Genomic DNA, 24,320 nt, shown 5'->3' on the forward strand with positions numbered 1-24,320 from the left:
CTCTTCAAAGTAAACATTTAAGAGCAATATTGTCTCTTGTTTTAGTTTGGTGGGTTTTTTTTGTTGTTGTTGTTGTTGTTGTTGTTTTTTTACTAGTGTTAAATCCCAATACTCTGTTATTAGGATTGTTCTGTGGATGGCAAGTGGTATTTTAGCGCATATTAAATAACACTTTACTGTCTTTGCTCGTATTGCAACAGATGCAGAGAGACTTCATCTAAGATCTGTGGCCATTGAGCTGTGGGCTGGTTACACATATCCACACAGTGCTCATAACCAAGCTTAAGAATCAGCAAACGCTGGGCAAGACAAGTAAGAGATGGGGAAATAAAAATATTTCAGTCATCTCACAGACTCAGGGACAAAGGCAAAGCAAATGGAGGGCTAAATGTCCTACAGGAAAGCTGTAGTCAAACCATGTACTAGTTCACTACTTTCACTGCAGGTTTATCATCCCTGTCAGTGGGAGAATGAGGCACTAAGAACATCTCCAAGGTGTCTGCCTGCAGAAGCACAGGGAGAGGAGGGCACAGCTCTTCGCTTCATTGCCATCTCCATGCAGACTGTAAATTTAGATTCAATCTCATAGGAAAGAGCTAGCATTTGTTCCAAGTAGGGCAACAGCCTCAGCAGCCACATTATCACAGTGGGAGAAGATTAGATTAAAGTGTGAACAACATGACATACTGCTCTTAAACAGTAAATACAAAATTCCTACCTCAGAGGTTTGGTATTTATGTGCATAACCGTATTAGAGCTGATGAAAGGTACAGTCACAACATGCTGTAAATCAACATAAGGACATAACTCTAAGCCTACAGATTTTTGACAGGGCACTTATTGGGCACCAAGTCATGCAACTTCATTCTGGTCCTGACACTTAAAATCTCCTGCCTCTTAACGAGAAATGACAGACCTATAAAATCAAATTGATTGGGTGAAGAGCTCCAGGCAAACGTATTAGTTCCAAAATCAATTACATTCTGAAACAGGTTGCTTTGCTTCCTTTGGTAAATAGCATCCATTTGTGATTAGAGATTGTGCTAGTAAACACATAATGACAATTAAACGTACATAACATATAGACATAAAATTATCCTTCACCGATCCCAAACTCCTGAGAATAAATGAACACCAAAGTAGGGAGTGTTTTTACTGTTCAAGCTCAGCTGGCACTGCCTGACATTTATATATGCTGGGATGAGATGTGTGTAGAGCATACCATAGCCCACGGAGCAGCCAGCCCCCACCGTAAATGGTAAATGCAGCATAAAGTTTATTTCACCTTGTGATAGGTAATGATGAATGGGAAAACATTAACTTCTCCCTTCTCCAGCAGTTGCTAGAAACTTCAAATTTCTTTCTATATATGATCACAGAACTTCTGCAATGAAGACTTTTATGTATGTCATTAGACAGCTGAGAATCACAAACCCTGTTGTAATTCTCTCTTAACTCGTCTCCAGATGTGCCACATTCCTACACTGTCCACCTCCCTATCATGGCCCTCTCTCGATATTCTGCTCCCAGTGTGCAAAAGGATCAGTCTAAAAATCACTTAAGCCAATGCTTAGGCCTCATGGACTTCCACTGAGCCTTTGCTTAGTATTTCTCCTGAATCAGTGGTGCTATTGTGCATTGGAAAGAAGAATTAATGCTGTAATCTAATACCTGAGGTATTATTATAATGTTAATCAGGGAAGTACTTAAGCACTTGCTTCACTAAATCCTAAATCAGGGTCCTACTCTTTGGTCCAAATAATAACAAGCATTTTTGCATCTGCCTAATTTTAAGCACAGAACTTTAACAAGACTAATCACATAATTACAGCTATGCTCCAGCTTAAGTGCTTTGCTTGATCAGAGCATTGGCTAGCAATCCTTTTTAAGCGTTTTGTGCTGGAAAGTAATTATTATCTCTAAAGCAACTGCTGTCACATCATCCATCACATTCTCATCTTCCCATCCTTCCTTTTTTGCAAACACCTGGCTCGAGTGTTGATCACACTGACATTAGTGGCAGTTTTGTTGCTGGTGGCACTGTGATAAGAAACTTCCTCCACAGATTTCCACTGGGCTGGAGGGCCTGGGAAGAGGTTTGAATATTCAATAAAACACGTTAATGCTTATTTTAACAACTGCAGTGGATGATACGGGCAACATTTCAAAGATTCACATCAGCATTCCTAGCTCCCTGCTGTGCTTAAGGAAACAGAATTTCCAAGCATTAAAGCTTTTTCTGGTAGTTCCAAGGGCCAGTTTAGACACAGGCTGCTGTCAGTCTATATGTATTTTTTCTTAAATAACCATGAAATGAGAGACAAGGTCATTTAGGGAAAGTGGCTGTCACAGAAGAGGGCACGATTTTCATACATAGTTATTTTTAAAAGCACCAGGCTGTTTCTTTGAATCTGACCCATGTGACCATATGATGAGGTGCTCTTGGCACCCCTCTACCTTTATCTCTAGACATCAGCTGTCACCTCATGGGACAGCTCATGACTGTGCCCCTCATGGCTCAGTAGCCCATGGCCTCACACATGTCCAGGAGAACATATATTACCAAAATTTCCGCTGCCAACAGGCCAGCTGCCTGAAAGTCCATGTACTCCTTACCAGCTGCCTCTGGCTACTCTCTCCAGCATCTCATGCATCACTTTCACACTGGCCACTATTTAGGATTGTTCCCTTCACATGCCACTCCTGAGTGTGGTCTTCCCAGGCCCTGCGTGTCCCGATTGTGGCACATCCCTGTCCTGGCACAGGATGCTCACACCAATTCCCCCAGGATCACGAACAAGTACCTGCAGTTTTCATAAAGGCTAAGTGATGCATAAGCCTATGCAGTAAGTGTATTTGTGAGCCACATAACTCTTCGACTACCTCTGAATAAAGTCCATGTATTTATTTGATTTTAAGTGGTGAAACATAACCTGAAGTAGAATTTATTTTGCTCCACCATGAAGACAATGAGGCAATGGCTAATGTCTTCAATGGAGAAGTCACAACTCTAAAATGTAAACACTTTATTTAACTCACACTTTTCATGTCTGTTGACTTTAATAGCTCTGTTGACCAAAAATAAATCAACAACAAGGACAGGTTATATCTTTAATATACTTGGTGAAATAAATAATTTGTCCTGCTTGGGTGTACTTTGGCCAAAATTTACAGTTATAAAATTGAAATTAATCCTGTCTCTAAAACATAGAAGAAGAAAGCAGTGTAACATACTAAGTATTTAAAACCAAATACAATTTCAAATATACAATAAAAATAAATTGGTTTATGCCATAATAGTCTGAATTATCTCAGAGTAAACTTCTATCCTGGCTTTAAACTTTTGCAGTCTATGTGTATTTGATTTTGCTACTTGACTCAGACTCATGCATACATCATAAAATACTGCTGTGTAAAATTCCTGATTAGCAGGAGCAGTAGCATAGGAAACATTGTACTTTCCTAGTAAAATACTGCAGAATGGAATATTAAGTGGGCAGCTTTAATAAATAGTTACAGTTACCTTATAATGGAGGTTGTTTTTCCTCTCTGCATCAATTTTTAACTAGTTAAAAGGGGAGGTTAAATTCTGTTTTCATATATCTTTATGTCCCTTTCAACACACACAGCTTCTCATGGTACAAATGTAACTGACAAACAAGGATTGTGGATGGAAAATTAAAGTATGGAAAATAAGACACAGTGAAATGGACTCCAGCCTGTTGTGTTTTGTCCAGAGACATGTACACAGACATGCTACATGGACGGTAAGAAGAACTGACATGGTGAGCAGCTTGAAGAAAACTGACTTACCTTCTTGTAGGCACACAGGTTTATCACTGGGTTTCCAGCTCAGGGAGCCATTAAAGTGTCTCACACAAAGTTTTTTGGAAGTGCCATTGAGCCTGTATCCCTCCTGGCAATGGAACCGGACCACCACGCTCTCAAAGAAGACGCCGGCACTGGGCGTTTTGTAGCCATGCTCAGGAGCTCCAGGATCAGCACAGGCCTGCAGGTCATCAAACCCTGTGTCAGACAAAGATACAATCAAACTGTGCTCGTTTACCCCTCATGCTGTTTCTGTCTTCATCCATTAGCTTCATGAGGACCTTGTATCTTCCATGTCAGCCGCTAGGAACCCTGCTCGGGTCCCAGGAACTCCAGAGTTGGGAGAGGACCCTGCCCCAGCTACAGCTGAAATGCTCAGGTGACAGAAGCACTCCTGTCTTTCCCCACAGCTGCTGGGGAAGCAGAAGTCAACACACTCCTCGGTAGCTGCCCTGGATAAAAATAAAGCACTTGACCCAGCCTACCAGCAGGGATTGCTCAGTAATGTATCTGTAATTACTTTTGGGGACTGTGGGATTTTGAAGGTCTCGTGCAGTCACTGGTAAGAATAATAATGTGTCAGAAGCAGAGAGGAAGAGGAAATAAAGGGGCATGAAAACTTAACTGCCATCCAAAGACACAGTAATTGAAATAGGAGAACTGCTAAGTACAGGGATATTTCAAGATGGGATGGAGATCTGCCACAGGGCAAAGGGACACTGTGGTGTTGAATGGATGTGACCCTCTTATCACTTTGGCTTGGTGGCCCTACCACACTTTCCAAACACTGTTACAGGAGTGCTGTATTACTTCACTGATACCAGAAGGGAGTTTGTAAAGTCCTTTACCTCTACAAAATTAACTGTAAAATAACAAACTAAACCCCAACAGTTACAATCATTAAATGTGCCTGTTTATCACTTTATCAAACTCATTTCAATGCCATTTGCATAAGTAGAAGCTTTTTTTGTTGCAAAGCAGCAAAGGTTTAGTGCAGCACTGAACAAGGGCTGCATACAGAAAAAGCAAATAGCTTTGGAACAGGAACAGCAGGGGGGCAATTAATGCTAGCAGGAGGGACGGCTGGAAAATGTGAAAATCATTGCATGGTAGTTTTAATGTTTTGATTTGAAAAGAATAGTATCAGAGAGCCTCAGCCACTTCCTGCATGATAAGAATGAGATGCCTCCACAGTGCAGTCAGAGAGAAGGAAGATATTACAGTAAAGGACTTTTGGAAATAAATCTCCGTTTCCCGAGGGTAAATCATTCCCTCTGCCAAGGGCTCATTGTGACGCTGTGGCAGCCAAATGGAGAGCACTGAAGGTGATGAAGGGGCTCTTGCATTCAAGCACTGAATGTCTCTGCTCAGTCCCCTGGCTGACAGCTGTTAGTGGAGGAGCAGAAGGCCCACACCAAGCCACTGTGTCCTATGTCCCATTACTGCTCCTGTGAGCAGAGGCTGGACACACTGCGGGTGTCCACCAGGGTGGACTGCACATTCCTGATTTCCAGGTCCTGTGCCGAGCCCCCAACCAGGCTATAATTCCCAGCAGGTGACTTGATGGACGGAACCCACCCCAAACTTCATGACCAACAGCCAGCCTGTGCCCCTCTGCAGTGCTCCAACACCCATGGACCTCCCTCTCCACTTCACCAGCATCCCCTCTGCTGGCTGAAACAAGAGCAGCAGGGCAGCTGCACTCCTCCATCCAGTGCAGTTTGTCCTGGGAACTGAAGGGTCAGTGCAGCGACCAAGTCAAACACGTCCCTGAATTCCACCCCCGCCTGCTCATCTGTCACACAGCTCAAGTCCCCCAATGCAAATCGGCCCAGACTCTGCCATTTGCCAGTGGGATGAACAAGGAGAAGCACAGTCATTATGATCATGGGATTACACGCTGTAGGCAATACTTATTAACAGAGAAAGGCTGTCCATTTTTACTGGAGATTAAAAAGAAGCTCCTTATGCTTCAGACAGCAAACCCACATCCTTTAATAATGTCAGCGAAGATCTTAATTATTTCCCATTAAACCAAGGGATAACATGACATTTAGATCAATTTTGTTACTTCAGTAATCTCGGAATTTGCAGTCAGGCGAGGAATATTGTAACCCACCTTGAGATATGTGTCCTTTCTCACTAGCTGCATCAGGGAAAAGTACACTACTGCCTACCAATTTGCCTCTGCAACATCATAGAAAAAGAAAAGGTGCTGAGGTCACACACAATTTGCCTGCTTAAAAAAAAAAAAAAAGAGCCAAGCTCATTTCTCAGTTTTCATTAAGTGTAATATGCAAAGTTCGAGATTTTGTGCCCATCAGCACAAAACCCGACACAGAAGGCAAAAATGTTTTCTCCCCTTGTGCAGGCTAATTCTGTGACCCTACTGCCACTTTTCTGGTGACCCTTCACAAGCAAAGATTTCAATTCCTCCTAGGGATCCTTTTGCAGTGTGTTGGTCTCTCAGGTTCTTTTTCTCGAGTGCAGTTAGCGAGCAGACAGATCTATCCCCAAGAGGAATTCCCAAGTAAAAACTGGAACACGAATGGGAAAATTGAATTATGCACCCTCTAGTTTCTACAGAGCCAGCAGCCAGCTGTTATTCAGCTACCACATAAGAGATGACACATGGACTCGGCACAGGATCATCGCTCCCTTGCTTGTTCCTGAAGCAAGGAAGAAAGAAAAAGCCTCAGGGAAGAGTCAGTTAGGCAGATGGGACATGCAATACAGTGACATCTCATGGTAAAGCCATGAAGGCAAAGCAAACGAACCCCTAACCCCAACTTTGCTCCATATGTAGCAACAGTAGACTCAGCCCAAACTGAAGCCCTGCTGGAATCAGTGGAAGGCACCTGTATGTCAGGCTTCTTTATGAAGATGATCCAGGCACAAAGCAGGGAAGCCAGGGCTGTGCTTGGGCTGGGAAGGAGGAAGGACACATATGAGGAAGGTGTGGGGAGGCTGCCCCTGTGCTGAGGATCTCCAGAGCACAACAGGTACTGCAAGTGTTCCAAAGGGGACATTGCCACCATCCAGAGGAGCCAGAAACTGCTCTGATTTTCACCAGGGCTGCCCCTCTCTTACACAAGAGCTGTGCTGAAGTTTCAACAGCTTATTTAGCTGACAGCTAAGTCCATTAGTCTTTTCCAATTAAAGTATAAAATTTCTGGTACAATATTCAAGAACAACAGCAGTCAAACATCCCTGAGAATTGTCATCTTTCAGTCCTTTGTATTTACAGCCGATTTGAACCCTTTACATAATAATCTTTTCCATATAATCTCATCTAGTTAAACTCCACCCTATCAAAAATTTGTAAATACATGTCTTTGATGAGATACAGATTGGTAACTTTTTTTTCCTCGCAATCTTTGTTTTCTTTTCTTTTTCAAAACTATGCATTTAAAAGCAGCTACTGCAAGTTGTGATACAGTAACTTTCTGATGGTTGGAGTAATCCAAGATCATAGATGAGATGCTCCAATCCCTTTAGAACCTGATGAAAAAGCCAAAAAACTTCTCAGCCAGAGCCACAATATAAATCTTTGGAAGAGAAAGCCAGTCTTTTGGCTACAATAAAAAGCTGCAATCCTTCAGGAAAAAAAGTATCTCAAATAACATAAAAAGTAACTTCAAACTACAGTGGACTCTCTTTCTTGACAAACACTTCAATGAGTCTTTGAGGAAAAGAAAATTACTGGTCTTTTTCTCATGGTAAAAAGGAGGGAAGGGGAAATCATCATCACCACCTACTAGTAAAAATTACACAACACACTTGCTAAATAAAGTAGTAAACTTTCATGTTGCCTATATAGTAAAAATTTAGTAAGGCCAGCAGCCATCATAATCAATACTACATCATTAGCAGCAACTTTATGGGATGCTATTGCATGGCTTTAAATCCCTAAAGTAAAGACCACACAATTACTGCTGGAACTGCCTCAGTAATCAGAATAGGTTAATATTTGGTCCAAGTTGCAGATTTTCTGTATCACAGCACCTTTAAGGGATATTGTGCAAAATATAATGGACAATTATGTCTTCTTGGCAAGGTTAATGAGCACATAAGGTGACTATAACCAACAAAGCATGCAGTTGATACAGAATATATTTTGGGTTTAGTATTTGCCAATTTACCACATTTCTATAGTTGGGCCAAACAGAAAATAGCAATGTTCTTATTTTAGATAATCCTCAAGAATATTATATGGGTGCTTACTTTACCTAAATTACTTGGTATTGTCAGTCAGGTAAAATAATGTAAAACTAACGAGAAGATTGAAAAATAATCAACGCCCTCCTTGGGGTATAAAATGAACCACTGCAAGTAACTTGATTGGATTGCTCCTAGAATTCTGCATTGTATGTTCTCAAACATAAAATGATTCATCTCATCCCCAGTGGAAAGCCTGAAATGTTGGAATCCAGGGGAAAATTACATATGTGTGATGACAAGAAATCATGACAGACACAAGTGAGCTTCAGATACACCTAAAAAAAGCAGGAGGAAGAATCCCTCAGTTCATCCCATAAATCTGTTTTTGTCTGTTTCCTTTTCTCAGTTTCATGTTGTGTTTTCCTTGTTTCCCTCTTTCCTCACCTCCTTATCTTACAGCTCCTTGTAAATTCATGGTGCTGGCAAGGTGATTTCTAATCCAGATTTGATGGACTTCTTTGCCTCTAAAGCTGCTATAAAACACTTCACTGACACACTGATGATGCATGTGAGCTCAGAACTGGCTGCACTCATTCTTAAACAGAGGCATCACTCTCATTTCAGTTTGTTACATGCACCCAGTGAATGAGAAGTGACATACAATGTGCAATAATATTAAAGATAGAGAATATTTTCAGTGTTTGTCTTCAGTAGGATGGAGGAGGGGCTTCTTGTACATCAAGACCTGCTTCTGGGTTCACTAAATCTGTCTCAGCCAGAAGCAGAGGGAGGCAGAGGCTCCACAGACTGTGGCAGGACCAGACTGCCAGCACGCACATTTTAGAAGGAGTCTGTAAACACTGCAGGAGCAGGTTATCTTAGGCCAAATTTCAGTAAAAAGCCATTCTGGGACTAAAACAGAAGGGCCACGAGTGCAGACATGCCAAGGGCTGGCTTGTCTTGTACAAAGGAGAAGTCGTTTCCATCCCTTTAGGAGTTTCTGCCCCGTTTCTGTGAAAGCCATGCAGGCAGAGCGCTGTGTGCCTCTGGCTGTTTATGCTTCCTTGCTGTGGATGATGTTAATTGAACTATCCATGTACCCCAGGAACAAGAAAAGGAAGGATGTGCTTCGATTAGCATCTAGACTTCGAAGTGAAATTTAATTATAAAGCTATGATTTCATTAGTGAAATGCCTGCTAAAATCTAAACTCTCCTTAATCCCTGAAGGGTCACTAGTGCTTAAGCTTCCCTGAGACTTCAGCAGCTTTGTAAAACGCTGCCCTGTTTAAGATGTGGATCACAACCTCCCTTGCTATCCTTGCAGAACACGCTCCCAACTCCCAGCAGGGCTGGATATCCCTCCTCACTTGGCTAAGCCTTACCCAGGGCAGCCTGACAAGCCGCTGGAAGAAAGGGAGAAGTTCAAATCATTTTGTAGGAGAAAAAGAAAAAGACCTCCAAGGGCAGGTATTTTGCTTAAGCCACAAGCTGTTCTATCAAACCAAGAACACCATTAAGCTTTTTTATCCTTCTTACAACACAAGATCATCATAGCAGCAAAAAGAATCAGTGTGTAATGCAGCTCATGAGCACCAAACTGACCCATCTGCAGTAAAAAATGAACATGGAAGCTTTGCATGAAGGGCAACAGACTCCAAGAGAGGCAATTGGTCATTCAAAAGGGTGAAAGGTTGATTCATTTGCAATTCCTTGTTTTCCTGATCTTTCACCTTCTCCCACAACCCTGGCCTCCCACCTGTATTCTCTATCCTAAGATAGAGAATATATCTCTATATAGATAGCTCTATCAACCCACCACCTGACCCTGCACTCTCCTCCAAGACAGTGCTCCCAAATCTTGCCCACCACCATGTTTCTCCTCCTCTCAGTGGGCCCTTGGAAAGGGTCAGTCACCCAGAGACTCTCCTAAGGGTGACAATCAGCTCAACCTTAAAATCCCTACTCAGGTATGACAAGTCCCTAGGCATTTTTGTGCTAAAACAAGCTGACATCTCCCTAGAAAGCCCAAGAATTGCTGCTGCCTCCAGAGCAGGTAGCAGGGGAAGGAATGTGAGGAGCCGTATGCAGGATAAAGTGTCCTCAGAGGACAAAATGGGTCTTTTAGGAACCACCCAGGAACTGCTTCTGCCTGGGAATGCCACCAGGGAGAAAGCAGCACAAGCCGCAGAGTCAGCAGGGCAGGTTCCAGGGCCCTGCGTAGATGACTGCAGTTGTAATAACAGCATCTTTATTTCAGGGGTCACGCCTCCAATTAGTTACTCCAATTACCATTCAACACTCACGGCTGACAGCACACCCCAGCTGCTGCTGGACCAGTGTCATACAGCAGGCAACAAGCTGAATTTCCTAGACATGGAAACCATCACCAGTTTTAATTTTGAATGTGAACCTTGATGCAGGATTCTTTTATTGCCTTGACATTAGGCTAATACACAAGGAAAAACCACTTAAAATTGCTGGAAAAGGAAGGCAGTTCAGAATACAATCAGCAAAGTGCTTCATAAACCCACAGCAAACTAAAAAGATGCATTTGTTTCTTCTGGAAAAGGAGTTTCTTCTAATTAACATCTTAAACAGCACAGGCCTATCCCTTTATCCCTTTAATCACAACTTCTCACAATTAATATAGCTATGTCATCTTTGTAAATAAGCCATTTCATTTATAATGCAAGAAGCACTTGTTACTTCCAGGCTTTTGTAATCCAACAAGTCTGACTGCATAATTTATGAACCCTTATGAAATGTCATATGCTGCTCTGTGATCCTCTGAACTTGCCATCACTTAAATGAAAAACAAAAGGCAGAAAGCAAATTTGCTGCTGGTTCTGCTGACAGAGCTCACTTCTGTGTTTTTGTTACAGAAAGTTACCATGGCTATCCTGGGATATGATTCAGGGGGAATAAAAGCCAATTTACCAAATAATAAATCCCACAACCTCCTCCCAGCTCCTAAACTTTTTAACTGGATATATATTTTTCCAACAGAGCCATTGAAAATGAAAAAATTGGTACTCTGAGGCCTTGACTGGGGCTTACCCAGTCAAATCAAGTATTAGGCTGAAATGATTAAAGACCTGAAGACAAAGTTTGGTCCGCTTTCTGCAAATATAGGGTGAATATTTTCTGAATCTCCATTTGCTCAGCTAGTTCAGTTTAATGACTAGTTCTATTCAAGCTGCAAACTCCACCAGAAATTTAAAAAAGTATAAAACCAGAGAGGTTTTTCCCTATTCTGTAAAAAAGCATGTGAGAATAAATTACTTCTTCAATTTCCAATACTATTTCATGTTTCTAAGTTAATTTAAAATACAAAATGTGCTTAAATAAGCTTATCTGTGTGCATATTTATTATCCTTAAGGTAATTTAAACTACTTTAAAATGGTTCTTCTTGGAAATGGTAGTTCCACATTTTTTATCGGAACCTTGAACATCTATGAATTCTAATTCCTATCTCTTTTATTTAATCTAGTTTCTATTTAATTTACTTATTCTAATTTCTATCTATTAAAAAAATTCTGAGCATGGTTTGACAAGGATGAGTAATTTTTGAAACAATCCAGTTTTAAAAAATAATCAAATACCACCTTTCACCATAATAAAAACAAGAATGCACACTAAGCTCTCTGTATGCTTCAGTAAATGGACAAATACCTAACACAACCTCCTATTCATTTTGCTGATGAGGCACTGTAATAAAGATGATATTTGCCAATGTGTGCTTGTAGACTGGTGACCCATAAGCATCATCATAAGGAATTAAGTATGTACAAATCCAGAATATAAAATATTAATACATCACTTATGCCAAGATTTTTTTTTACTGATTTAAATGAATAAGTGAGCTCATTACTTGGATTTAAACCGACCAACCCCATTTCTGTTTTCATCCTCAGATGTAACATTTTATATATTAGCTGTCTAAGGGTTTCATTAGAGTTGCAGTACTGTCAGTGTGGAAATCCAGCCTTAGGTCACTAAAATTGATTAATAACAATGTAGAAAGGCACTAATAAAAAAGTGACAAACAAAATAAAACAATATTCCCATAATTTCAAGAATGTTATGGGCCTGCTGTGTTTTTCAAAGAGCAGTATCTAAGTATTGTTGTTTATCTGTCCCATATTTTTAGCACTCTGGAAAAAATTAATTACCATGAGTTAGTTTAAACAGTCTCAGTCTAGACAGGCAAGCCTTAGGAAATACAGCAAAAAACCAAAAAACATAAGAAATGAATCATGAGCTAGTTACTATAGTAATGCTTCTTCTAGACCAATAGCATATAATATTATTCATCACAGCAAACCCAAAGTGATGAAATGTCACACTGCTCAGCAGAGATGCTTGTTTCTATAAGATGCAGGAATCAAATACTCAGGGGTATGAGTTGGGGGTTGATATTTATACTCTCATCAGCCACAGGCTTCCCTAGATAACACTATATTTTTATTGTATACCACAGTATGGTAATCCAACAATCTTTTGCTTTTCAGCTGTGCTGTATAAATCGATTTTATACTTTCTCAAGACCAGGCAGAACTGGATATGGGGACAATCAGGAATAATGTGTGAATATTGTAATATTAAACTTTTAAATGAAGTGCGCACTAGAGAAGACTGAGAGACAGGGGATTTAAAACGCTGGTACAGACTAAAACAGGAGAGCAGGCAGACACTGTTTCCACCTTTTGCAATGATTCCTTATCACAAATCCTCTGATGCTTCAGGGTACTCTGGCAGCTCTCACACCCTACAGTGGTTTTTCCCTATTTGCACCTACCCATGAAACCATGGCCTTTCCTCTTCAATGGAGACCTCATCAAAGCCATCCATTTTTAACTCATCTTTTCCTCTGTGCACGTTTCACTTGCAGGTACTTATTTACTTGGCCTTGCAAAGTTGGGATATTATTTAGCTACAGGTCTAGAAGATGTAAAGGAAGACGAGGTGGCCTTGTGGGTTCACCAGCATTTCCCACACGAGGACTGGCACTGCACCTTCCACATTTGCTTCAGATCACCCTGCAAAGAATTTCTACTCAAGTAAAGCTTTTATAAAGCAAGCAGATAATATCCACTGGGGAAAAAAGAATAATACCCTTATTGATTTTGGTCCTAATCTGGACCCAAGGCGAACTGCTTTTCTTCTATACTGAAAAGTTCCTGTATGCTTCTGTGCTCTGCTAGTACTGTTAGCATAAAATACAGGTTTTCCTCTGTTTCTCTTCATGAGAATGCATGTTCTGAAGAAAAATGGAATATAATCATCCTGCTCTTTTCCAAATATGTGATAAACCCCAAATTTATATAGAAAGGCAGCAAGAGTCTGGCTGGGCACTAATAATGAAGTATTGCTATCATATCCAAACACTTCAAACTTAAATTACTCATTCAATGTGGTTTGTCCTGTGAGTTATTCTGTCCATACTGAGAAGACTGGAAAAATCAGGAGGAGGTTGGGATGATACAGACACATTTTTATTCCCTTTCTTTTTGATTCATAATTGTGTTACACTTAATCCTTATGTGCCCATTTTCCTCACAAAGTCCTTCCAAGGAACTCCCAAAAGATAGAAAGTGATGGGAGGCTGCTCACAGCATCTGAACAAGCAACTCAGAGCAAAGTCTCAGAAGAGCCAGTGAGCAAGATGGAAACATTTATAATTAAAATGCTGTGCAACTACACAGCCACCATGCTTAACTCCCTAAAAAAATTTCAAAAAAATGTCAGTGACAAATTCCACCGGCATACTCAATCTCGGTGGCATCACCAAAAAATCACTGGCGTACAAAGTCCACTCTGGTCCACTATTTCCCCTTCCAGTGCAGTCTGTTTACCCTCTAGTCAGTTTTCTATCAATTCTCCAATTCTTCCATGAGCCCAAAGCTTCACAAATACTTTCCCTGGTGGCAGTTTACAAAAGTCAAGGTGGACAGTATCTGCTATATTTTTCATCCTTGGGAAACCAGCTGTTTTCTCAGGAGATTAACAGATTATTCTGACACAACCTTTCTTCTAATACAGGTTTTATTTTATATTATACCTCCAATATTTTTAGCTTTACTACCTTAAAACAACTCTAAAATCTCAAATTCTTGAAGCGAGAGAGCCGAGTCCCTGATTGCCAAATCCTGTGGTTTTCTATCTTTTTTTTTTTTTTTCCCTTTAATCTGTGAATATTACAGATAGTGGATTAGGGAAACACTGGAAGTTGCTCCATTTCAGTTCTATGGCAGTGAACTGAGGCAGAAGAGGAGGAAGCTGAGGGTGGAAGAGAAACTAAAGGAACTGGAGCAGGAACAGCAGGAGAAACTTGGCAAAGGTACAGAACTGGGATGTAGGGACATAGGAAAATATGTTAGCCTGGAAGGTGACTGGCAGCTGTTTGGATGGTGATGCACTAGCAGGTCAGAGGAGGAGATGGGAACACGAGAAGCAGCCCAATAGGGTTCCTAGAAAGCTGAAACATGGAACTGGAGAGGGACAAGGGGGAAGAGAGGGAGAGACCCTCAGTCACAGGCAACAGAGATGGGCAGTGCCTCTCAGGACAACTTTGGAGGCTGGTAAGACACTGTGAGAGCCTCCTCAAAGGTTAATGGCCTACCCTTTTGGATCAGAAAACATAATTTATTTTTTTTTTCTGATGACACCTCTAGAAACTACAGACTCCATAATATACCTGGCGTTGACAACACTGAAGTGGAGACTGTCAGATAATTCTGATAAAATTTATATAACACATACACATCACTATTAGTCAGCTGAAAGATTGAGAGTTAGGGTATTCTTGTGCGCAGATAATAGGTATTGCTGAGCTACCTGATGCTCAAAATATTTTCATAAAAGCCAATCTGAAAATCACATATGCTAGTTAAATTTAAAGATTATGGGCTTTTGTTCTTCAGAAACCATTCACATCCCTACTTTTCATGAAAATAGGTTCTCATCATTTTGAAGAAACAGAGGAAGAATAAGCTGTTATTAGATTGTTATGGTACTGTAAGTTGATTAACTGGGAACTAGGAAAGGTCTAGAGCTAATAAAGTGATAGTTCTTTGTTCTTATTCAAGGGACAGGAGTTTTAACCATATACACAAGCAATTCATTTGAAACTTATTTTTCTTAATAGATATTCATTTGAGGATCTCTGCAGCCTCTCTTTCCCCAGAGTGTTAGATCGTTCTTTTCAGAGCAACAGCTGCAGCAAACCTAGTTAAAATAAAGAGCAGGCAGCACACAGATCCATACATATGCTTTGCGAGAAACAGGCAGCATATCCAGATTTATATGTGTGCCACTCCCCTAGGATATCATAATTGTGTTTGTTCTTTTAATAACTTTAGGCTCCAGTGATCAGAATAAAAATTCTATGCTGAAGCTAATGCTTCATCCTTAGTTCACCTCACTACCCTGAATTATATAGTAAGCAGACTTAAATAAATGCAGGAGTCTGGCTCCTTCCTTACACCAGACTCCAGCCACACACATAATAGGTTGCCTGATTTAATTCAGGGTCTCTCTCTTCAAATCTTATTTTGTTTTTACAAAATATTCTGCTCAGCCATTTCTTTCCGTGCACAGCTTTCCGAGCCCGCCTTCCAGCATTTGGTGAATTGCAGTCTCCCTGATAGGAGCAGCACATCAAGCTTCCTGACTTGCAAGAGCAGTTGGGTTATTTAGACAATCGTGTTCTGCCTAATTATTATATCTACACTTTACATTTACAACCTCTTTCCACAAACATACCCTGAATAACTGAGTTAGTTGAGCAGCTTATTAAGTAGGCATGGCCTTTCAGCAGCTATTGTGACTACAGCATGCCAGTCCTAATCTAATGATTACATATGATTTTTTAATTACTATAACCAGGGATTTTTTAAATTACTACAACCAGGCTGCAGATTACCTTGTAATGAAGACAGATTTATACAATCTATACAGTTCCCTTATAAACTGCCAATATCCACGAGGGGCATTGAGACAGAGGTCATAGGTAGCACAGGCTAATGGGACAGTGGTGAGCAGAAAGCCAAATCCCAGCCAGTCAGTGCCTAGCCCAATGTGTCATACAACATCATGGCTAAAAGTGAGCTGAACATGCCTAAATAAAGCCCCATTTTCAGCTTCTGACCACCTCGAAGGATTTTTTTTCTTACATGATCATGATTTCTTACATTTTTTCTTACATGAACACCATCTTGAACCTTATTTGAGATCAGAGATAACTGCTTTAGGAAGTTATAAAATCATAAAGGGGTTTGGGTTGGAAGGAATTTTGAAAACAATCTAGTTCCAGCCCCTATCCTATGGGCAGGGACACCCTTCTACTAGAGCAGGTTGTTTAGAGCCCTCTCCAACCAAGCCTTGAACACTTCCAGAGATAGGGCATCCACAGCTTCTCTGGGCAACCTGAGAACCTCACAATCTTGGCCTCACCACCCAATTCTTGCAAAATTCTTGGATGCCTTGCTGGATTAGGCAAGACTATTTGTCTTTGTTACATGAAATACATGAGCATTTTTTGCCTTCAACAACTCAAAAACAGTTTCACAATAAAACTCCAAGCAAGGCTGTTGATAATGCCGGTGGGAAAAGAATGTTGATATGCACCAGTTCCCTGGCACTGCATTATGTTGACCCTTTTCTCTTCATCGTTACCAGTCCTACTGTACTCCTGAGAACAATAATGCTCCTTTGTTTCCGTATCTCCTCTCTCCTTACTTAACTTTCTTCTGTGGCTCTGCTGGGTGCCACCTTCCAAACACCTCCCTTAAAATATTTTCCTTTCTTCCTTTCCATGGATGGGAGTCACCCAACATAATTTGACATCCAGTGTCCGGTGCCAAAACTGCCTTTCTAGAATTGCCTGAAATCCCATGTCTCTGTTTTTCCCAGTAATGTCTCTGCCATTGTGTCAATCTCTCCCAGGACCCTGAGGGCACTGACTGGCCCCACCTGGAACCCCCACTTACAGCCTCTGCCCATGGCCAGGAGCTCCAGGTAGCTCAGCCTTGGGCTTCCAGACCTTGTCTGGGCTGTGCTGTAACTGTGCCTGTCTCCAGTCCCATCTCCTGGGTGAACTTTGGACCAGTGTTGGATCCATAAGCACGTTCTGCTGCTCTGGCTGGATTCGTCCCCTGGCTGCTTCTGGGGCTGCTCCTGGACCCCATCACCACCCCCCAGCTCTGCTGAGGCCCTGTGGGACTGTGCCCTGGTCAGTGAGAACACAAACCCTTCACTGTTTTCCTTTCTTTTCCTTGTGAAGTTCAAGCCCCTCAGCCTGTTCTTCCTCAACATACATCCCTATTCTCCATTTTTTCTGTGTCCTGATTTCCTTCCACGTTCTCCCCAGGATATTGTTTTGGCTTCTTTGTTTTTTCTCAAGCTTGAATTTATCTTTTTATGACACTTTCCTATTCCCCCATTTTCCCCCTTTCAAGTCCAGTTCTCTTTTAAAACCCTACCTCAAAACTCCATTTAATTCATTTATTCAAGCTGCTTTCCCCTTTCTGGATTGTCCTCCATGATGTCTTTGAGTTTAGGCAATAAAATCCACAGAGCAGAAAGCACCTTACCACACTTGGTGGCCTCAGACATAGTCTGCTCTAACCTTGGACTGAAAATGTTAACCTTTTAACTATTTGTTTCTGGAAAAAGCCACCTTTCTTCACATATCATTAGTTTTTCTCTGAGTATGTTGCTGTACATATAAACAGAGAGACTTGGATTGATCTGACCTGGCTTCTTGTTAAGGAATACTTGTTCCTGGCATGAAAAGAAGTGTCTCTGCTCATGATTGCTGACTCAAGCCACTTGGTAGCCCACATGCTGCTCACCAAACACCTATCACTCATCACACATCAGGCAGGAGTGACCTCCACAGGTGGTCAGAAATTCCCTCACTGAGATATCCCACATGGCTTCACCCAAAGTTCTTTCCCACTCACAAAGCAAGCCTGTCCTCCAAGCAATTCAGACCTTCTGCTCTCGTAAAATGCAGCATCTTGTGCCTGATCAGCAACCTGATGAAACTAGGCATGGATAGGGGAATGATTAATGTATTATTTTTATTTTCCACTGTCTTAATGGAAAAAATAATGTATAGCTATATGTTCTTGCCCATTTTAAAACTCAGCACATTTCCTATGTCATAGATACAATTACATACACAGTGCACCATATACACAAGTCTAACTGGAAACTGAGTGAAGGCAGAGGGAAAATAACTGTATCCCATGGAAAAAGTGAGGAAACTGCTACTTCTCAAAGTCTCTGCATGCAATCCTGGCTGAAGTATCTCAGCTTTCTCTCAGGAGGCAAGGGATGCTCTCTCAGCATTATCAGCTGTTCTACATGGTATGGAAAAAATACCAGAACAGATACTCCAAATTGGGATGAGTTCAGCACTTTTTTTACAGTTCATTTAATCAGTAATCAGGTAAACTTAATGTGGTGCCAAAAGCCCACATGGTTACACCTACTTTTGAAACCCAAATGAGGGAGGAAATTGCTTTAGTGTGATTTATAACGGCAATGAAGTTATATTCTTTTTGGTAATGACGTTGTGTGATACATTTTATCTTTGGGGAGAAAGGCTCTGAAGTGTTTTAAGCTGTCTCATCTACCCTTACAGACTCCAGCAAAACTGTGGAATCCTCACGAGAATCACGACTGTATAAAAATCCAGTAATAACCCACAAGCTTCTCTGCACTTTGGTTGTGGTTTTTTTTGTTGTTGTTGTAGATTCTAGGCTCCATCAAACTTTCATGGAAAATTTGCCAGTTTTATAACTCATTGGGCCATTGAAAGGGCTTTAGCTGTATATTATGGCTGCTGTGTTTGTGGGCAGCTTTTAGAGTGAAAGGGGAGAGGCAGAACGCGATGAGGAGGGAGCACAGCTTGTTCACGACCTACAGAAAATGAATGAACCGGGCAGCACAAACTCCCACTGTACAAATGGCAAGGGCACTACTTGAATCCAGTCCTTGCTTTGGCAGCTGGGAGGGTCAGTGGCACCTCTAGGGCTGGCAGAGGCTGGAGCTGGTGCCTGTCCCATCCCCCTTGCACAGGTAGCGTGCGGCAGCAGCCCGTGCACTCTCTTTGTCCATGAGATGAAACGCATTAGCTTCCACTTCCTGCAGCCACACTATTTACCAGATGGATTCCTAACAAACAGCAGAACCCAACTGCTGAATTATTTTACATATGCTTGGAAAAGCCTGGGAGGAAAATAAACACAAAATAAATTACTAATGGGAATTGAGTGATGCACTTTTGAGCGCAACAGACCCCATCATTATTTCAAAAATCCTCTGTGCATTACAATTCCATTAAAAAACGTCAAAAATCAAAGTAGTTTAGCACTCTAAGTGAATTAAGAGGTCTAATTTTCACTCAGTAGAAATATGAATCCTGTTCCTATCTGAGCACCTGTTCATTAGCAATGGTGTACAAATGTATTAAAGCTCATATTGTGCTGCAAATATGCTTCAGCTTTGCCTGCAAGAAATCCCCTTTCCCCTCTTCACTACGAATTTACATTGCTGCTTCTGAACAACAGCTATTATTATTATTATTGTTATTATTATTATTGCTATTATTATTATTACTACTTTTTCTTTTGGTTTAGGCTTTCAATCTTAGGAGAAAAAGCTCTGCTTTTTCAGCTTTTTTTTTTTTAAAAAACAACATCCAAATGAAGTTAATGCAGCCACGAGAGGGAGCCTCTGATGTCTTTGTAGAGAAGAAAAAGCTATTGACAGTGACAGAGAAATTAATGAAAATAATTATAGTTGAGAAATTGAATTCCAAGAAGCAGTGACTTTGCCTTAAGACCAAATTCTATTTCAGCGTAAGGTTTTGTGAAAAGATGTAATTTATAGTGTAACTGCCTCCTTTCAATATGCAAAATATTCAGAGGAAGGACAAAAATCTGACTGGGATGAGAAGAACTTTGATTAACAGTTGCTTAATCGAAAAATGCAGCAACTCTTCAGTCACAGTGAGTAGCAGAAGCAATTCAGGCTACTCAAGAGAGCCAGCCCTTTGCAAGCAGATATTAATATATAAATAACAGTAGGGTAGTAGAATAGTACCAAATTGTCATTATCTAGACAAACTTTTTTATGGATTTTGCAAAAGAAAACATGCAGCTTCTTTCCTCTGTGTGAAGTCTGTGTGAACACAGGTTTTATATATGTCACGGCTGCCTTGGCAAGAAGGGGATGAAACCAGAGCTCTCCAGAAAAGACAGAAGAGCTTTCTCAAACTTCACGACATCTTGCATAACCCTATCATGTTCCCTAGACAGCTGACCTTCAAAATGTCATAAAAATAGGCAATATTAAAAGTGCACTTCTACAGACTAGCATCTGTGCTTTATATCCCATTCCTGCCATGGCTCTTCAGAAGAAATCTGCCTTAAAGCATATTTTGCTTAAAGGATATAAAAAGGATATAGTATGTTTGCAACTAGTATCTTCAACAGTACATTTAGTGAAATATTCATCACTTGTTCTAGTCCCTGAACTACTTCTGAATTGTTTATGTCATTTTTTAGAAGATACTCACCATATAAAGACTTTTTATGTTGGTATTTCTTAACTATCATCCTTCTAACCAAGAAATTTTGCCAGAGGGGCTTTACTTCACAATTATAAAAACTTATGTTTTAGTTTACTTGGTCTGGAACTGTTAAACTTCCCTTTCTCCTCCTACTAATGGAGGAAAATACTGCTAGGGATTGATTGATTTCTCAGATATATAGTACTTACCATACCCCCTCAAGATGTTTGTCATGCGTGCTAGGGGACTCAGTTCTGGGCTTTTCTTTCCCATAAATGACACAAATATGCTACTGGAACCCACACCAGTAACACTGCTCAGCTGAAGCCATCTTTCATTCTCATATCCAAAACAACTCCGCACAGGCAACCCAAGGAGTAGCACAGTGGGCACAATTAGGTATTTTAAATATCTTGTCCTAATATTTCCCAAAATCCAAAGCTATTAAGGCAGAGATAAAACAAGAACAGAAAATTTCATTTAAATGCTTCAGTGCAAAGTGACAGGGCACTGAAAGTTAGGATTCCTACTGAAGCAGCTTTAGCTGCAAGCCTCGCTGCCAACTCCACCTTCCCCAACGCAGCACAACCCCTCTCGACTACACATCTGTTCATCACACCTAATATAATCTCAGTTATATAAGCAGCTCCAGCACAAGGCACTTGATATAAATGTTGATGTCATGGTGATTTTTAAAAACAACATTTCTATTAACATTCTGTCTTCAGCCTTCCCAGCTGGCTGACTGCAGACCATTTCCCAAGATGTTCCAGTTCTTCCCTGCAGAGCTTTCTCATGTATCTTAATAATAATTCATAACATTTCTATTGCACCTTTTACTTTGACTCCCACTGACATATTCAGCTGTGACTTCAGAGTAGCAGTAATACTGTTGTAGCTGTGATTGCCTCCAGGATACACCAAGGCAACATTTGTCAGGAAAAGAAATATATTTTACTAGACCAATTAAGTTAATTATAAAAAACAGACCATCTCACAGTCACACAAGGCCTTCCTCACAAAATCTGCTGTATTGTCTCTCCTGCAGTTATGAACTAGAAAATGCCTGCTTAATGGTGTGCTGGCCAGAAGACTGAATTGATTGGGAATGTAACCTAGCCTCATTACAGGAGTTACAAGTTTGCAAATATTTTTTATTTCAAACAGGGGCAAAATCTAATCAAACTAGAAACGTATTTTCAAAAGCACTTTTCCTCTCCCTCTCATCATTGGATCTCCTTAACCTTTTCATGTATATGTGGATCAGTGAGTAACTATTTACATTTTACATGCTGAAAATTAAGAGGCCAAGAAATGCATGCCAGAACAAAGAAGAGAATGTAGATCAATCTGATGGTAAAGCAATCAAGGAGAAAATGAGGTAAAATCACTTTGCACATCTGTCCCACATTTTCCCTCCCCAGTTTCAGGAACGAGTACAACAAGCAATCACATGCTACTATAAATTAGCCTACCTCTAACAGCATATACACAAGCCCAAAAACCAGTGAGCAAACATCCCTGAACATAGTCTAAAAAGCATAAAAGTTATTTTCCTTTTGGAAAGAATGTAAAATACTATGAAGTAAAACACCAGAATCCTTAGTAGAGGGTGATTGCAAATTTCTCCCATAGCCCCAGCAGTTCTGTCTGATCCCAAGGAGTTAAATTCTAGAATCAAGCACCGTTCAACTTCCACAATCTCATCCAAAGCCGGCACCTCTGATGAGACTGTGAAAGGTCATGAGGAGACCATGCGGGATACAGACATCTGAGCAACCGGAAAATCCATTTTACATGTGTGAGTTCATTTAATTATCTACTTAGATGGCAGGAATCTCTTGTCACTGTTGAACTAAGGTCATTGAATCGTGAGCTTAAAATACAGTATTCTTCATCCCTCTGTCCAGATTCAAGGTGTCAAGGCCATCATGGCTTTTATGTAACCAACTATGAGATGCTGCCAAGGGAGCAGTCATTTCATTGCTACACAAGGGAAACGTACCCACACGTTCAGAATCAGATATGTGAAGGAACGTCTCAAAATGCACGTATGTCTGTGAAATCAGTCACTTTGCAACTTCTGAAAATCTTTATTTCTGTGTGGTATGTCCTTGCCATATTTGACAGATGCTTGGTATAATCTGTGCAATGGAGAATTACATCTAGGGCTGAATGGTAGACAACACCTAACTGTAATAGCCAGCATATTCCACTGAAAGCCAGTTCATTTGACCTTCTGCATCTTGTTTCAACCAAGCCAGGAAGGCTCCTGCTATGCCATCTGTTCCTACCACGGAAGCAGCAACACAAGGGCACTGAAGAAGACGAGCTGTGCCTTAGCAGCCTGGTCCTACTTGAGCCAAGGCAGCATACGGTCATGTTGTGTGTTCACCAAGACACCAGTGCGACCAACTTCCTAATTTCAGCTGAGGACGGTAGCCAGGCTATGCTAAAAACAACTGTGTCACTCATAACAGCAATAACAAGGCTGGTAACAGTGACACCAAACCACAGCAGCACGGCCCTGCCTAAGGTCTTTATAGTTTCAATTTTCTGCCACTCACTTCACTTACATTGGGATGCAGATATCTAACTCTGTATTGAAAGACTTGCTAAATTGTTTCACCCTGCCCAAGTGCTCCATTTATCTGGACTAAAGTTAGAAGAGATATGAAAGGGAAGGAAGAGTAGTTACATGTTGCCAAAATTAAGTATTTCTTAGGCCATATTTCCAGGCTGGAATTATCCAGGTTCTGAAACATGAGAAAAAATGCTCCCATGTGTATACACAAATCTTGCTAGATACACTTGAAATTTCAAATAGCAGGTCTGAGATCTTCATACGCTTCTTCATGTTGTGAGTACACCACAGCCTTGCACCCAGCTTGCCATAAGTCCATGTACTTTGGACATGACCTGCACATCACACTCAGCCATTCCATAATTATACAATGTCTGTGTAACAGAGTGTCTCCCACAATTCTCGTTTCCCTGACAGGAACAAGTCTGACAGGGAGGCTTCCTCTGATGTGTGTTGATATTTGGTATCTCCCAGAACAGCAGAACTGCTGAGGCTGGAAGGGACTTTCTGATCATCCAGTCCACAGCCCGAGCTCAGCCAGGGACAGCTGGAGCAGGCTGTGTCCAGTACTTGAATATCTCCTCAGATGGAGACTCCACCACCTCCCTGAGAAATCAGCGCTTGGTCACCCTCACAATGAAAAACTCTTTCCAGATGTTCAGAAAAAAATCTCCTGTGTTTCAGTTTGTGCCTTTTACCTCCTGTGCTGCCACTGGACACCATTGAAAGTCTGGCTCTGTCTTCTTTGTCCTCCCCATTCAGGTTATTTTTACACATCAGCAACAGCTTCCCTGAGCTTTCTCTCCTCCAGGTTGAACAGCCTCAGCTGTCCTGGCCTCTCCTCACAGGAAACAAGCTCCAGTGCCTCTCTTCCCCAGTCCAGCCCAGGATGCTGTTGGCTGCCATTGCTGCAAGGGCACACTGCTGGCTCATGGTCATCTTCTCGTCCACCAGGACCCCAAGCTCCCTCTTTCCCAAGCTGCTTTCTATCTGCTCAGACCTAGACTGACTAATAAGGCTTGTAAGTGTCTGAAAATTATTTCCCCTTTAAAATGTGTTTCTGCAAAACACCAGACTTGGATGTAGATGCACAAATGGCAAAGAAAAAAAAGAGATCCTTTAGACTAGACCAGGCAGTGGAATTTGTTACAGCCAACTGTGA

General features: G+C 41.1%; 1 protein-coding gene across 1 annotated transcript in view; it reads right to left on the minus strand.

Moving 5' to 3' along the window:
- Positions 1–24,320, minus strand: part of SUSD4 (sushi domain containing 4) — a 70,855-nt gene that overhangs the window by 25,356 nt on the left and 21,179 nt on the right. The window contains exon 3 of the mRNA XM_066316257.1: positions 3,814–4,026. Coding sequence (XP_066172354.1) covers positions 3,814–4,026 — 213 coding nt within the window. The remainder of the gene's footprint in view (positions 1–3,813; positions 4,027–24,320) is intronic.

The sequence above is a fragment of the Sylvia atricapilla genome, chromosome 3 (genome assembly GCF_009819655.1).
Source record: "Sylvia atricapilla isolate bSylAtr1 chromosome 3, bSylAtr1.pri, whole genome shotgun sequence".
Lineage (NCBI taxonomy): Eukaryota > Metazoa > Chordata > Aves > Passeriformes > Sylviidae > Sylvia > Sylvia atricapilla.